This window comes from Anser anser, assembly GCF_964211835.1.
Source record: "Anser anser genome assembly, chromosome: 3".
NCBI lineage: Eukaryota > Metazoa > Chordata > Aves > Anseriformes > Anatidae > Anser > Anser anser.
Window position 1 is genome coordinate 90240409 of NC_139722.1, and position 17183 is coordinate 90257591.

A 17183-nucleotide genomic window follows, 5' to 3' on the forward strand; every position below is an offset into this window, starting at 1 on the left:
CTGCACGGAAGCACAGCAAAGCCTCTGCTTCCCAATTCAGTCTTGAGATTATTCTAGCTTCACCATTCACCTGAAAACGGAAGCTAACACACTGTCTAGGCTGTTGAAGGGTTCAAACTATCCCTGGCACGACTTCACCCAGCCCAACTGGTCTTCCATTCTCAAGAACCACTTGAGAGTCCGCACAGCCCAGGAGCTATTCCCTACCATGGGCAATGTGGACAGCTGATCAATTGTGGAAGCTGTAAGAGTTCAATAGGATGGAAGTGGCCAAATTAGGACACTTGTGACACTTCATTTCAGGACTAAAGACTGGTCCTTGAGACTATTTAGTTCATCAACTTAGATGCAGTTGTAGACTACTTGAAAACGTTTCAAAAAGTCTATTATGACAGTTACTAGAAGCAAATACTTTCTAGGCAGAACAATAAATTCTTTAGGATATTGGTTTGTTTAAGTTTCTTATTTTTTTTTCTAAGAACTCTCTATGCTTGTCTTGCACTGTCCTTGCACATACCCACAAATATTTCTATATTTAACACGGCACTTGTCCCAAATCAGCCTATCTTCCTTATACAGCTTACCGCACCGTTCAGCTAATGTGCTCAGTTTAAAAGCCTTCCTTTACTTTAAGAGCTTATCCTTCCATTTCCCTTTTCTGTCCAGGCTTTCTAAACCTCTGCAATCTCTTCTGAGACTCACAAGCTACACAATTCTTAAGATTTTATTTAATCCCCCTGATCAGGCTAATACCGTATTTTTGAGGAAAGTCTGGAGAAAGCTGGCTGCCTTTATCTAGGTTGAAATAACTGCTTAGTTATTTCAAATAAGAACCATAAAATTGGGATCACGAAAGAAAACCGTGTAGCATTTGTTTGCCTTTAAATACAGCAATTATCAGGCTGATTTTCTGATAGGAACTTTGAGAATAAATCAGTGACATTGAAACGAACTATATACTGTCCTGCATTTGTGTGTTAATACAACTGTATTATCCAAAGATGCATAAAAATGCACTACAAATAATCTTAACTACCTGACATATACATATGCCATTTCATTTGCTGAAACAGTTCCAAGTCCTACCTAGCAAAACCATCACAGTTTTCATGTCAACTGAAATTTCTTTCCAATTCTGCTGATATCATTTAAACGATTTTACCTAAAGTTTACACAGTGTCTACAACCTGTTTTATGGAGGTTGACCACGCAATTCACCTAGCTGTCCAGATTTTTACAAGCACCTTCTGACTTGGGATAGCAATATGCTGCCACAATAACAGTTATTTCCAGAGAGGGATTAAGGCCTTTCCTGGGCCAAATATGAAACTTTTCCTCTTAATTCTCCCTTCTGCTTTCCCTGCAGCACGATCCAGCTCTCAGTTCTGCTGAGAAAAATGAATGATAAGTTCTGGTTATCTCTACCATCTCTGTCTACATGTGGGAGGATGTTTAAGCTACTAAGCCATACAGGGTAAACTAAAAACAAAGGAAAAGCAATCATGAGATTGCTTTAAACTGTTACTACCTAGTGTTAGCTCAGCAGAGAACTAAGATCATTAGAAACAGAAGAAAAAAGATTGATGTGACAAGACACAGAAACCCTACAAGAAGCAGCAGAGAAGAAGATAGCAGCTCAGCACAATCAACTCTCTGTCCAAGCATAAGAGGTTAAGAGAAGAAGGGGAGAGTCACCAGCTCAGCCTCAAAAACACCCACCTCAGCGCTAACCTTGAGCAGAGACCAGCAGGAACCACCCACCAAGTCCATTATGGCCTTCTGAAGGAACAGGACAAAGCAATTTAGCAACTAGTCCCAGAAACCTGTTGTCTTAACATTTGGTTTTCTGATACAGAGCGAATCACCTCCAGTTCAACCCTGGCCTGGGAAGAGGATGCAAATATTAAAGAGGGAATTAATAGCGTTTTTAAATATAAAGGTCTCCAGAAAGACAGAGGAGGATTGTAAGCATCAAGACACCACTAATGAATAAGTGAACTGCTACGTTTAACTTACTCAACAAAAAAATCCAAAAGAGGAAAGCAAGAGTCAAAAAGGAAAAAAAAAAAAAGAAGAAAAAAGGGAAAAAACACTTTTTTGCTGATGCAGCATGCCAGAAAGCAGGCACTTGTTTCATTTTCTATTTCTGGAAGTTGTCAGAAATGGTATTCTAGAAAACAGGCCATAAAAATGACACCAGCGACCCTGAAGCAAATTATTATTCATTAAAGCTTTAACATTGCAATAACTATAAATGACTGGAAAATTATTCTAACACTAAAGTGTGACCATAATTCTGGAGACAGTAAAATTTTCGACTTTATTTTTAAGGCCACCCTTCCCTTAAACTCCAATTGTGGCACAGCATATTCTAATTAGATTATGGCAATTAAGTTCACAGAATTTCTTCCATATTCCCCTCCTAGATCTTAAAATTAAAAAATCTATGATTCAAAGTAAAAAGCACAAGTATATTTCAGGATATCAGGACAGGAATTCCCTGTTTTGTTTCTTGATATTGGTGGTTATTGCTTTATTTTTAGCTATCCACTGTAACTTCTCTATCACACTTACACAGAACTACGAAAATATTTATCTGTAATTCTTATGGAAGAAGTCAACTCCAAAGCACCATGCATGAGCACTTGAAACATCATGCACAAGACAGTATAAATGATTTCAAAGCAAAACCAGAACTTTCTTACCCAACTGTGATACTAATTTGTTCGTACTCCTCTTTTATGACAAGTCTTGTCTTTGTGTTGTTAAGACGAGATGCATTAATTGATGCCATCTTCATGGAACTTTTGCTTGCTCAGTGTAAGAGTATTTTACTTGACTTCCATGAAGCCACTGTATGAATTAGACTAGAGCTTACTAATAACTCTAAAGCTGACATGTTTGTACATAGCCTGCTTGACCCATAAATCAAGATAACTATAATGCCAACGTTCAAGTTCTTCATAAAAGACTAGGTAGGTAAGAAAGCTCCATATTACTGTTAAGTCATTTCTGCTAGCCAACGTAGCTGGACTGATTCTGAAAACCAGATGCTACAAGGAGAAAGAGTAAAGTGTGGGAAGAAAAAAACTAAAGACATTCAGAGAACCCCAGAAAAACAAACAAACACTATTCTCTCCTTTAAAAAATGTCAATACAAATAGGAAAGAGACTGCAGAGATAACCGAACAGCTCAACCCTGTCCTATCAGCCTGGTATGACGTGCGCTGTATAAAAGCACTCTCCATTGTTTTTGACTCCTGCAGTGACCTCTGTTTTATCTTAAGTACTGCAACTACTTCAAGTAATTTCCGTGGAACTATATATGGTTCCTAATTTTAATACTCAAAAAATAACCTCTTGTCTGGATGATTGAAATAAAATACATAATTTAGCTCTTTATTCAGATACAATTCACTAAAAGCTAAAATGAACAAAGATGTTCTGAAAATACATTCAAGGCCAGTTATGTCTGAAAAGGAAAAGAATGTAGTTTTCTGGTCATGTAGCTGCTTTCAGAATTGTCTCAAGGATAACACTTTGCAGTTACTCATCTGCAAAATGTTACTTCTATTTCATAGATTTTCAATATGAACTATTAAATCTATTAGATCAACAGTGATTCCTCCCACCTGCACTTAAGACATTGATATAACGCCCATATCATTTCTGTATTGAAATATTTCCTTTTTAGGTAGCACAGGAGAAAACAAATTTAACTTTTTCAATTACATCATGGCAGTTGCATACAATGTAAGCTATGAAGCCACATAAAGATTAGATTATAAATTTCCAAATGATAATTTTAAACAATATACCGCTGGGCTTACTTTAAAAGAAAATGGGATAACAGATGGTTTTCGGTGCCTAGGTGCCTCCTTTCCCCCTGCATTTTTTTTTTTAAATGTAACCAGTAAATAAATTTGGTGGTTTGTTTCCGAGCAGCTCAAACACTGATCATCCACAGTAGAAATGTGAAAGAAAATGAGAAAAAGTGTCATGTAAGTTCAAATGAAGTAAACATTTAGAGATCACCTCTGAATAAATATACATATAAAATATAATATATATATATATAAATACATGTCATAAATATATATCGTGTATTTTAGAAGCAGACAGCTCATTTTTAAATATTTATAAATGATACACCTGCATAATCCTCCAAATACTCAAGAGGCTGGTCAAATCAGCACTCTCTCTCATTCTCCCTACCTCCCATAAAAAGTGTTTAGAAATCATCATCCCAAAATACACACAACAGTGCATCACTAAGTGACATTTTTAACTAAGTTGCCACAGAGTTGAACCAACAGTTCCAAAGCTAATAGAGGAAACTGGCAAACGTGGGATGGCACTCTGTCTGCATTTCATGAATCACTTTAAGCAATTTTCCTTGTCAGATGATTTGGAAAATTTTTTAACTTTTTTTTTTTTGATGAAATACACACTAAACAAGCTTCTAACACAGAACAAAATGTTCAGTCAACTTCCAAGGTGCTAAATGCCTTTTTACATTATTTTAGATGCAAACTGATATTGTTAACCCAGATTAAAAACAAATCAGATTCTTTCCAAAATTCATATAACTCATTTCACTGGGTATCCCTATTTGAGATGACAAATACAAATAACAACAGAAACAAACACAGACATCCATTGCACCTTGAATAAACCTAGGCTCATCAACATTTGAAGTACAAACTCCAGAGTCCTGCCTCATCCAGTTTGTCCAAACACAAGCCCAAGCACTCTTCATTCACAGAACTCTTTTTCGCACTTTCTTTCACATTTGCTGTATCTAGTATTCGACATATAGAAATCCCAGGAGATTACATAAACAGATTACATACGCAGACAAGCCATCTCACCCCCCTCTCTCTCCTACCAACATCCTTTCTACATCATTGGTACCATTTTTCCCCCTTTCAAAAGCTTTATCTATTTAAATTATATTTAAATTAGATTAGAGCATTGTCCTCAACTTGTATTTAGCCGTAAAGTTCCCTACTTCTACTTTAGCCCACAAAAGAGCTTGTCCTGAAAATATCTTCCAATAATTATTTTTCTCCCAATATCAATCAATATATCAGTATCAATAATTATTTCCTAAGCTTAGGCCTTACCTGCACCCTTTCCTTGCACTAACATTCCTCCAAAGAAGCAGTATTACTCTCTTCCATCATGCACATGACTTCAAATCACTTGTGGAAATAAAGTATTCTAGATAGGCTGACCCCAAACCTTATTCAATTCCAGACACCTGTGGTGAAGACCAGTTAGGAGCTGGATGTGGTGGTGCCAGCACAGGCCCCCTGGCACTATGTTGGAAGACTGTACACTATTTTCCTACAAATCAGATAATGCATAGCAACTCAGAGATAACTGTAGTTACCTTCCATAATGCAAAGGATAAAAATGGTTTAAGAAGTTTGAAAAAAATAACTTTTCTAACAACGAACAGCAGCTTCTGTTAAAATGATGTATTACATGCTCTTCTGTGTAAATTTCACAGGAAAGTATGGTGAACCCCTCTTTCTTGACCATAATTCAGTACATACAAATGCGTCTGACTACTCTTGATGATATGAGGAACACTGTCTTATTACTAATCTGCAGTATGTCAATTCACAACAAGAGGATAAAATACATTTATAGTTTCTAGTTTCACCCCATAGTGAATTATTTCAATTTCATTCATTTTCACTCAAAAGAAGTAATACAGATTTGCCATACTGAAACAATTTGTTTCCCTTTCATTTACACATTTATCTATGAAGACAAGATAAAATATGGCATAGGAAGGCATCTCTCTTTACATCTGTTATGTATGCTTTATAAATAGTACAAACTGGGATCATCAGTGATAATGTCTTCTAGCCCTTCATTTCGTTTTGATCAACTGAAATTTTAAAATCAGTTTTCACCTAATTATACATTCCATCCTTAAAAAATAAAATAAAATAAAATAAAATAAGGCAGGGGACGGGAATACAACCTGAATGGGAAGGATATCTATGCATATACATATAGTGTTCCACCTATCTTTAGTTTTCCTATATATTAAATCATAATTAATAATACTGTCACATTTTTTACAGTGGAAAAAACAAACCACACACTACAAGCAAAACATTAACATCATTACTTAAACTGAAAAAAACAGTTTTCGATTGTCTTATTTCAATTCAAGTGCTCATAAATACTCATTTTACACAGTAAATTGTCCTTCTACTGATACTTTAATAAAAATATTACTAATAACCAAAAAGCATTCCTCAGCAGTTTTGAAAAGTGATTTTTATACAAAATAAGCTTATTAATTCACACTGCAGAATATAACTGTAGCATGGAAATACCATAAGACACAAAATTGATTGTATGCCTTAATACTAGGTGCTTGTAATTTACTCCTATTTTTTCAAATGTCCAAACGTGTGACATTTAAACTCTTAATTTCTAGACTCTAAAAAGCTTATTACAGAAACAGTAATATTACTATCTTTTGAAAAATAACTTTTTATTTAAAAGAAAAATTATTTCAAATCTTCCCATTACCCAAATTTTGATGGCATCAGAATAGAGAGGGTGTCTGATAAGTTAATGGGAAAATGAACTTGTAATGTCAAGTCACACGAAGTTATATAACTCCCTCCCACAAATCCTGCACGTTTGAAGAATCAACTTTCTCAAAGTTGAAGAAACCTCAAGTTCTTTAAATTCATAAGCGCTTTTCAAGATTTTTCCAATTCTTAGCAACTTAAAAATACATCAGCAAATCAATCAAATTTCCCTGCACAACTCCACATAGGAGGAGTTCAAAGAAAATAATGATTTTAACATCAGAATGTTTCACTTTTAAAAGTCTATAACCATAGAGCCACAGAAATAGAATAGTTTGGGTTGGAAGGGATCTTAAAGATCATCTGGTTTCTTCCATTTATCAGGTTGCTCAAAACTCCATCTAACCTGAGATCAGTGTGGATAAATCCAAGGAAAAAGATAATAATGTGAACAATGCTAAACTCAGACACTGAAAATTGCAAATTCAGGGAAGAGATTTAAGTAATTATTTCAAGTCTTGTAAATTAACAATTCTTTGTGTAGTGACAGCCCAAGGGCCCGGGGTGGGGAGGAGAGGGGGAGATCTCCGCAATATTGCACACTATTGGGAAGGGTGCTGAGAACAAATAAGAGTGGCTTTCTGTCACTAATAGCTTGGTGTGCCCATATCTCAGATGCTTGTATGGAGTTCTGGTCTGCACACCTCAAGGTGTGATTTCTGTGACTCTACTGTGGCTCCCAGTAGAGTCACAGAAGGCACAGAGTAGTCTCACAATACTGGCACTAGAAGACACCAAAACCAGTAAAAAGAAAACAACCTCTAAATAGGTAACTCTACTTTCTTCATGTAGTAGCTAATGGGGCTTTTGGAACGTGTTACCACTGTAAATTGTGAATGCAGATGGTAACGGCCATATCAAAGAAGATTGCTAGATAAATGAATGGACAACAAATCTATAAACATATACTAACAAGATCAGGAAGAGTACAAGGAGAATGGAACACAGAAAATGGACAGGTTCATATGTTCTCCCTAAGCAGCATCTCCTGGTCTCAGGGTCAAAAATTGGATGCTGAGCTAGGTGTCCATTGGTCTGATTCAACAGGGCACTTACACTGTTAATGAGAATGCAGCTTGATTAGCAAACTTTACAATTTTCAATTAGAAAAGACAGAGTAATTGAACTGAACAGAATACACATTTAGAAATCAATATTTAATACACCCTCCATCTACTGTTATTCCCCAATACAAAAAGAAAATTGTAGGAAGAAAAGTAACGTAGTCACTACTGATCATTAATGATGTTACTTATAGTATCTAAGAATTCCAAGATCTTTGTTATACCTCAAGTGAAATATAGAAATATTTGTCCTAATCTTACAAGTTAACAACATGCGTAGAAGTATAAACCTGTAAAAATTGCTTTATGGTGAAATTAAAACCCAAATGCAAAAACTGGTGTTTTACAAAGAACACTCTCTCTCTTTTAGAGGACATAAGAAATAACAACCAACTGCTTCCATTAGCAGCCTAAAAATGATAAATTGCACATAACTCTGCCTATTACTATTACCCCTACTGTAAAAAACAGTAACATTTAAAAATATTTTTCATTTTGCTTTGAGATTTACTTTTAACCCATGTTGTATTTTCTGTGGTGTCTCTCTGTTCCATTGCTTTCCTTCCTTTAATCATTCCTACCGTTGCAAATGCTTATGCAACCTTTCACAAATTGTCATGCTCCCTAATAACTTGACTCTCTATTGCACCTGACTTGCTCAGTTTTATATATTGGTCTTTTCAGATTGATTTTTTTTTTTAATTTTGGTTTCAACTGTTCGTGTCCTATCTTCTTGGCTTATGCTTCCCAGCTGGAACTGAGATGAGAAACAGCAAGTACAGTCCAAGCTCAACAAACTCAAGTTTGACACAGGTTCTACAAGCTTTTTTAAAAGAGCAAAATGACACTGAATGAAGCATTTTACTTTATAGTTTTCTTATTTACACTGATTTATACCTTTAAAATGTGCTACACAGAAGATAACGTGAGGTTTGTTAATAGAGAAGCAAGTTTAACTACAGACGTGTTTGCTGTACTATAACATTCTTAATGTCATCCAAATTATTCCACAGCGGAGCTTGGCCTAGTGTTGTTTGACAGATGGCTTTATAAACATAGAAAGTGAAAAGAGAATCCGTGTAAGCATATTATTCGGGTTCACATATACAATTTGAATATTAATAATGTGTGATTTTAAGTGTGGTACAGTGTTTCAGAAACATCAACAAACCATGCCCATTATCTGCTTAGAAATAGGGAAGAAGAGAAATGCTTTATACAAGGACATCAAACAAATTTGACAGATGGCCGTCACTGATAAACTAAAACTAACCAGAATGCTTACAAATATGGCAAAACAAGATTTCCTCCTGTAAAAGTCTGTCTTCGTAAGCATATATAGCAAGGTTTCACAGTTAATTCTATTTCTTGGAATGCAATAGAAACCACAAAAGAGGATTTAAATGGAGTGTTGAAGATGCCTTTTAAATAAAGGTTTGTCTTATGCAACAGTAACTTTAAAACACAACTTGCTGCAGAATTATTATGAACAATTTTATAATTTAGTGTTTAGGTGTATCTGCATATCACTGTGAAGCTGAATGACTACTAATAATTTTCACCTGTGTTGGATTTCTTATGAGGTGAAACAGCTTGAAAATGGACCTAAAAACAATTTACTGTTTCTAAACTCATAATGAATACATAGAATTTTGAACACATAGAAATTTTAACCATATTACAAAAAAGCCTATTTAGGTCACACATGAAGAATATGTACTCAAGACCACTTAAAATTAACTTTCTTTTAAACTATAAACCAAAAAATAAGTATATACACTTTTCTTTCCTTTTTTTTTTTTTTTTTTTGAATTATATCCAACAAACTGAGCTGGCAGGCTCTTTCTCACATTTCTCAGAATTTTCTATACAAGCCATATTGACCCCTTTACACACACTTTCACAGAAACATTAGTTTTCAGAAGATGAGCTGTCTGGCAGATTGTCATCAACAGCTTAAATGCACACTAGATTTTTTGCTTTTTCCTCAAAGCTGAGTTGGGCTCTTTATGTTAGGATAACTGAATTGTTATGACAGACAGAGAAAGAATTAAGAAAAGAGCTGTCTTGATAAAGTTCTTGAAAAATGTTATTGATGATGCCTCTAGAGAAGTGAGCTTCTATACCACTACGAATAAAAAGAACACATTTGGAGCCAAAATTAGAAGTGCAAGCTTAGGATCAAAAGAATACATGAACGAAGATGAGAAAAAGAATCTTTTAAATCAATAAGCATTCTGTCACAGACAGGCAAGAGCTTTCTTGATCTCGTGTAGAAGATCTATGCCATTTGAAAAATCTGAGACTATCTCATTATCTTCGGAAAAGAAAAAAATGCCAGATTGAACACATACTGGAAAAAAAATCTGGGGAAAAAAAAGTGAAAAAATGTGGAAAGATAGAAAGATAAGCAAGCAGCACCTAGCCACTAAAATGGAGATGTTACGAAATAATTTCCTTGCATTTCACAGGTTTAAAAAGCAAGGTATTGGAAACATGCCAAGAACGATTCCTCAGTGTGATCACCTTCTACTAGAAAGAGTGCTTACCTCTTCTCTCCACTCAGAAAAACAAGCAAAAGAAACAAACAATCAAAAAAAATAAAAAAAGAGGAAAAAAACCTGCATGCTTGCAGTAAAAGCTGATTTGTCAAAATAACAGCAGTGTAAACCCTCTAAGGTCTGGAGTGACATTTCAAAAGTTTTTTTTTTTAATACTGTTTTTTTGTAAAACAAACCAAGATATTTTTAAATTATCTCTGGACATTACATTATCACTGCACTGCATACGGTATTAGAATTTGGAAAAGATTTTAAGAATTCAGTTATCCAGAGATGAAGAAAACCTTGTTTGTCTTGCCAAGCAAGATTTTTTTTTCGAAACTCTGAAACGTCAGCATATCTGCACAGTTAGAAATAACATATTTTCACAGCAGTAAATGCTTCCCAAAGCACAGTACAAATAAGATAACTAATCAAATTAACACTTTGCCTATGTAACCATTTATATTTCTCATGTGCGGTAACTAAGGCAAAGATATTTCAGTTGCCCAAGGTTAATCATTGCATTCACAAGAAGACATTTTATAAGGATATTAATGGCAGTCTTTTTTTTTTTTCCTCCTCTTCTTTTTCCAGATGTTTTTGGACATTCTGAAGGCCTTACCAGAGCTCCTGCCAACAACTCTTGCTCTGTGTTTTTCAGTTAGGTCAGTGATGTAGCAGAGTTGGATTTTAAGTTAAAACAATGTTCAACAGTCCCTTTTGGATGTCTACGTGTTTTTTGTTAATACCAGCCTTCTCTACTGGGGGGTTGTATGGGGAGGAGGAAGAATTACTTGCTTAAAAAAGCTAGTGCTGAATTCCAGTTGCAGATGATGTTTTCTTCTCACTTTATTTTATGTACCCAGGAAAGTGTTTCAACTGCTTTTTCCTCAAGAGTTAACTCCTCTCTTGTTTCAGCATGCTCTTAAATTGAACCATATTCAGAATGCCATTTGGCAAGTTGTTATCATTGCATTTCTATCAAGCAAAGGAACACTGCAAAACAGGTACCTACTACAGATAGGGAATTCAGAGATCTACCGGTAAGGCTGGAAGTGAAACATTGCTGCTTAAGCAGTAGCTAACTTCAGCAAGTGACTCACAAAGCAGAAGAAAAAATGAAGCAACTGCACCATCACTATTATTAAGGACATGTATCTGAAGCTATCTGGCCAAGAAGAGAATTACAGAAAAAAAAAAGAAAAACAAAAAACTGTCTAACCTACGCAAAGAGATGTTGTTTTCAAGCATCTCTCTACCTGCAAAACAACTGGTCACGATTACCAACATTCCTTGGTTTAGAACTGTGTTCCTACTGAAACATTCACCTTTTTTTTTTTTTTAATGTATTTAGTCCCCCTCCCTATCAAAAGCTCAGGAGAGACAGGGTTTATAATTTTATTTGCCTGCACTCAGGCAGAGGATTACAAACGCTGTAATCACTAGTATCAAAAACTCTTGAGGCACTGAACAAAAAACACCCAATATCATCATTGCTTAATAAAAGGAAAGGGAAGATATTCCCTCTGCACTGATAAATACATTTAATACACAGCTTACCTTCTAAGGTAAAAATATTTCTACACTAAAGTTTCTATAGCAGCCAAGTACTTCAAGGGAAACACAAAGCACTTAGATATATTCTAATACTAGCAGTTTGAATTAGTAGTGGTAAAATAACTCAATATTTTTCAGTTGAAAACAAATTTTAAAAAGGCCAAAAAAGTGCAAAACATTTCCCACATTTACAGTGTTTTCCTATAGTCATCTACCATTTTTTTTCGTTCTGTTTTTTAAACATGCTTTAGGACCAAGAATTTATGTAGTAATAATTAATATTTCACTTTCATTAGTCACGTTGTAATATCTTAAGAAGAATAAGAAAAAAGAACAAACTTTCTACAATTAGTACTCCTCTAAGACAATAAAGAAATAGCAAATACAAATAAAATTTGACCTTTTCCCCCTTTCACAATATTTTTCACATTCTGGCATTACTGGCCAAATTACTTATTAAATTATAAATTGGTCTGGTTTGTCCATTTCTCTCACAATTAAAACTGAGCATCATCCAGTGGCAGATTAAACATGGGAAAGCAAATGGAGAATTTCCTTCTGACCTGATGTACGATCTCTGTACTGGTTCTCTCTACAGCTAAGAACAAACCATAACGTTTCCAGAAACCTGGGAAGTTTAGGACACAAGCACAGCATACACTAGCAACAACAGTTTCACTAAAGAGAGTTTAAACACAGAAAAAACGAAGTGTCTTAGACTTTTATTACAGTGACACCATGTGGCTACATTTGATTTGGAATCTCTCAAAGGTTTCATTTTCTTGTAATTGCTTTAAAGAGGTTTTCAAAATTAGTGATCTAGGGCAAAGAACAAAGATGAAACCGCAAAACAAAAATGAAAGGATGAAAAACTGAAAAGGCTAAAATATGAAACAGCATTGCCTATTCAAAAATCATTGGAGGTGTTAACATTCACTTGATGTACCAATGCCCCACAAATTATTTTTCATGGCAAAAACTAACTCTAAAACTAACTCTAAAAGTATTGTGGATATGCGTTCACAATGCTTCATATATCAAAAATCAGTCATGGTAAAGGCTGCAATGCACATAATGCAATGAATAACTTATCAAGCACACTAAATTGGTCTTAATTCATTGTGATATAAATTGCATGTATTTTATTCATCAACTAACTGCCAAAAAGTTGCATCTTTTTCATTCCGCTAGTGTGAAAGAGACATTGACTATAGATTTGAAAATGGATAATGACTCACCTAAGAGAAAAATGAAAGGTTTTCAAAAAACAAACAAGCAAAAATCCAACCCTGGATACATGCAAATAGAAAATACATTCACATTTTCTGCCTAATGAAATGCTTGAAGAGCTCCTTAAAACTCAGGTGAACACATTAATTCAGCTTTTGACAGCTCTCACCTTGCATAACTAATACTTATATGAAAGATGACTCAAAAAGGAAACTAATGTTGCCTAGCATATCAAGGCTAATATTCTCTTTATAATCTATGTTTGAACAATTGCCCTAGTATGGTAGACACAAACACACTGTCCTTCAACAACACCTACAGAATCTGACACATTCCACTCTCTTGTTTTGAAAAACAGTGTGTATATTAAAACCATAGCCAATGAACTTAGTTCTCCAGTTCTCACTTACTCCTCAAAAAGTCATCCTACACAGTGATGCCATAAAGACATCTTTATGACAAGCAGACAAACTAATGTTGAAATAGAAAATCAATTTTGGATAAGTCTTTGGATGAAGTCATAGAATGGCTGTCCTTTTGAAAGAAGATTAAGAAAAGTCCTGCCTCAACACCTTAGATCTCTTCAAATTTTGTTAACATGATGGAATCAAAAATCACTGTCCTTAGTAACAAGCTGTCCACTTTGTACTAAGTTAAGGTCACAAGAAAAACAAAACCAGACAAAACAAAACACACCTATAAACTCCATGAGGCATTTCATCATTGATGGATGATTTAACAGAGACACCTTTAAGCCAAGATTTATCAGACAGAGATACAAACTAGAGGACAGCTGCAATCTCAGAGTGAGAAAACAGTAAAGTAAGAATCATAGAGCTTACAAGGAAGAAGTGAAGATGTATTTGTCCGCGTCAGGAAAAATAAATTTGAAGCCAGTTACATCTAGTATGAGATTATTAAAGCAACAGGGAGGCTGAGAAAAAGTTACCTGAGAAGGTGCACACAAATGACCAACTAGATTTTTTCCACATACGCTACAACAGTTTGTCTGAAATTCCATGTCGTGGAGCAGTGAAAATCAGAGCAAGAGGCCACTCTTTGAGGAAAAAAAAAGTGCTTCCCTTCCTTGGTGATTCCATTAATTGCTAAATGATTAAGAAGTCTGTGTCTACAGAATAATTACTACAACACTGAGTCTATCATACAAAGCATAGTGATCGTAACATCTCTGGAATCTACAGATTACAGTTTCTCTGTTAGTAAGTTCAATACAGTTTTTGGATAGGAGAGCTTCAGTGTGATCACAAGCTTTTTCCAGAATTCCCAGCACCTCCAACAAAAAGACACCATCACCTCGATAATGATTGAGCCCACGTAGGTGCTTTGTTTTCCACATATCATTGTTCAAACCTCCTTAATCTTACCTCTCCTCTTTCTCGTTTTCATAACTCTTTCATACTCTTTCAATGCAACAACAGAAAACATGTAAAATATAGAAAATACATTACCAAGTTGTATAGCAAGTATTTAAAACCATTAAAAAAATTTGGCAGCCAAGGAATGATGTTTACTAACAAGTGAAAAAAAATCATTGTTTTCAGAATGTAGCTGCAAGAGGAAGAGAGTATGACTCAAAATAATAATTAAAAAAAGAAGAGAGTAAGAAGAAAAAAGAGATACAAGGCTAGAGGTAGATGAATCATAGTTTTCAAAACAGGATGCCTGTAATTTATCAACTATTTATATTAAAAAGCAAGATAGACAAGTGTTGGGATTTTTTTGGACGGCTTATGAAAGTTGTGTATACCATACACCATCAGAAATACATAATATAGCAGCAAAACCCAGCAACTTATTCTGGTGTCTACATTATCTAATGACAGCCATGCAATGTTACATTGATGAACTAACCTGCAGACACGGGCAGGAAAATACAGGCTCTGCCAGGACCGACAGAGGTATTTAGAGTGATCGATAACTCGAATCCAGTCTAACTCGTCCATGGACACTTCAATGTAGTAGGAATAAGACCTTTGGATTGTCAGGAGAAAAAAAAAAAAAATGAAGAGTAGTTAGAATACAAGTAATCACATATTAGGTATTAACTTCTACAATTTCTTCCGGATTTTTAATTGTGCTGAAAGGAAGGCTACCCACAGTCCCGTGTCTAAAATCTCTAAGAAAGATCCCTATTCCAAACTAGCTTTGAAAATAAATTCACAGGCAGTTATATTTAGAGATGTTTTCAGAATGACTTAAAACATCTCAACACTCACAATCTGCTGTAATCAGATAAGACCTTCACCTCTCAAAAAATGTAATCAAAACTTTCAAATTCACTCATATTTAGCCATAAAATACTAATTTGTATTCTTTCTGAATAGAATAAATCTAAAACACCAGTGATGAAGGTATTTCTATTGCCATATGAATGAAGAAAATCAAAAAGGATTTATCAAATTGAAACCTTTTACTTGAAGAGGACTACTTTACTTTCTGGCATAATCTTTTTCTCACTCAAGTTCTTCTTGAGTTTACTTTTGACCACCTCAGCTGTTTATGATACATTGTTAAGCCAGTGATGCATCACTTATACACCTCAAAATTACGTCACCAAAAATAAAAACAAAAAATATCTACAACACAATGTGTGTTCCTCTTGTTTATGTTTACTTTCAAATACTAATCTTTTTTTTTTTATGGGGACTTAGAGGGGTGGGTGTCTGAAGTGTTATGTTTTAAACTCTCCTCTCCTCAACATTTAGTATCAATTTATGCACTTAGAAAGGTCTTTAAGATGTCAATCCATAATAGCTTTCACTTTCATAGTAATCAGATGTGTAATATTCACAACTCATGTAAACACACTGTGTCTCAGCAACATGATTATGCATATTTGACCAAACTAGGTTCTAGCATTTCAGAGTTTGAGCAGTGAGATCCAAAAGACCTTCTACCCACTGTGTGGTGAGAATTTAGAGTTCTCACACCACCATCACCAGAATAATGTAAATTTGTAACCAATATAAAACATTTCTTTTTTTTTTTTTTTTTGGGGGGGGGGGGGGGGGGGGCGGTCCAAGATACCAAGCAAACAAAAATTATCTAAAAAATACAACACAATGCCTAATCCTTTCGTAAGGATGGCAACTTTTTTGCAGAGATAATTTGTACAGCTAGTCTCCTTTGCACTTTTATATCTAAGATTCATCTGTTAATAACACCTCTAAATTATAGATGCAAAACATACAAGCATATATTACAAATGTACACTATCTATATCAAGATATCCAATAGGCTAAAGCTTCACAGAGACAGCTGAAGTTAATGAGTAGTTTAAAAAGCTGTTCAACAAGAAGCCACGGTAAACTTGTACAGTTGCTAAAACATCTCCTTAGAAAGACTATTTATGTATCCCATGAGAAAGATGTAGATGAGCGGCTGGCAATTCTCAAAATAAAAGAATAATATAGGTTGGAAGGGATCTCTAGAACTTTGCCCAACCCTACAGTCAAAGCAATGCCAAACAGAGTGGGTTACTTACTCTCTTGGCTGGTTAATTTCTGCATACGTGTAAGGACTGACATCCAGAACTTCTCTGTGAAAACCCTTCCCAAGTTTAACTATCCCCATTATGATTTTTTTTCCTAATGTTTAATAGGAATTTCCCTCATTGCTGCTTGTGTCCACTGCCCTGTCTCAGCACACAGTTGTAAGAAGAGCCTAGCCCTATTTTCCTCCATTAAAAAGGTGAAAACAGCAATAACATCCCTCCTCTTCCTCTCAAAATGGAAGAAGTTCTCTCAGGATCTCCTTGTACGTCACATGCTCAAACCCTCATCATCTTGGTGCCCTTCTGCTGAACTCGCTCCAGTATATTAACAATATACTGGACGCAGCCCACAGTTGGACACGGTACTATAAATGCATCCTTTTGCATTTATCTTAAAGACAGTTAATCTACTGGAAAACAAACAAACAAAACAAACAAACAAAAAAACACAAATGACAATTCAGGTATCCTACCTAATAAGAAGCAAGAGAAAGTCCAATAAGAGATTTACCATAGGAAAAAAAACAAAAACAAAAAAAACACAGGATAACACAAACTAGATATGAAACCACTAAACCACTGTAACCTCAGTATTTTATGAAGACAAAAATAGGTTCATCTTGTCCAATTCTGCCACCAACAATGGTTTATT

At 34.9% G+C, this 17183-nt stretch overlaps 1 protein-coding gene across 1 annotated transcript in view; it reads right to left on the reverse strand.

The window, feature by feature from the left end:
• Positions 1–17183, reverse strand: part of BTBD9 (BTB domain containing 9) — a 122696-nt gene that overhangs the window by 89993 nt on the left and 15520 nt on the right. Inside the window, exon 7 of the mRNA XM_083831967.1 lies at positions 14890–15009. Coding sequence (XP_083688093.1) covers positions 14890–15009 — 120 coding nt within the window. The remainder of the gene's footprint in view (positions 1–14889; positions 15010–17183) is intronic.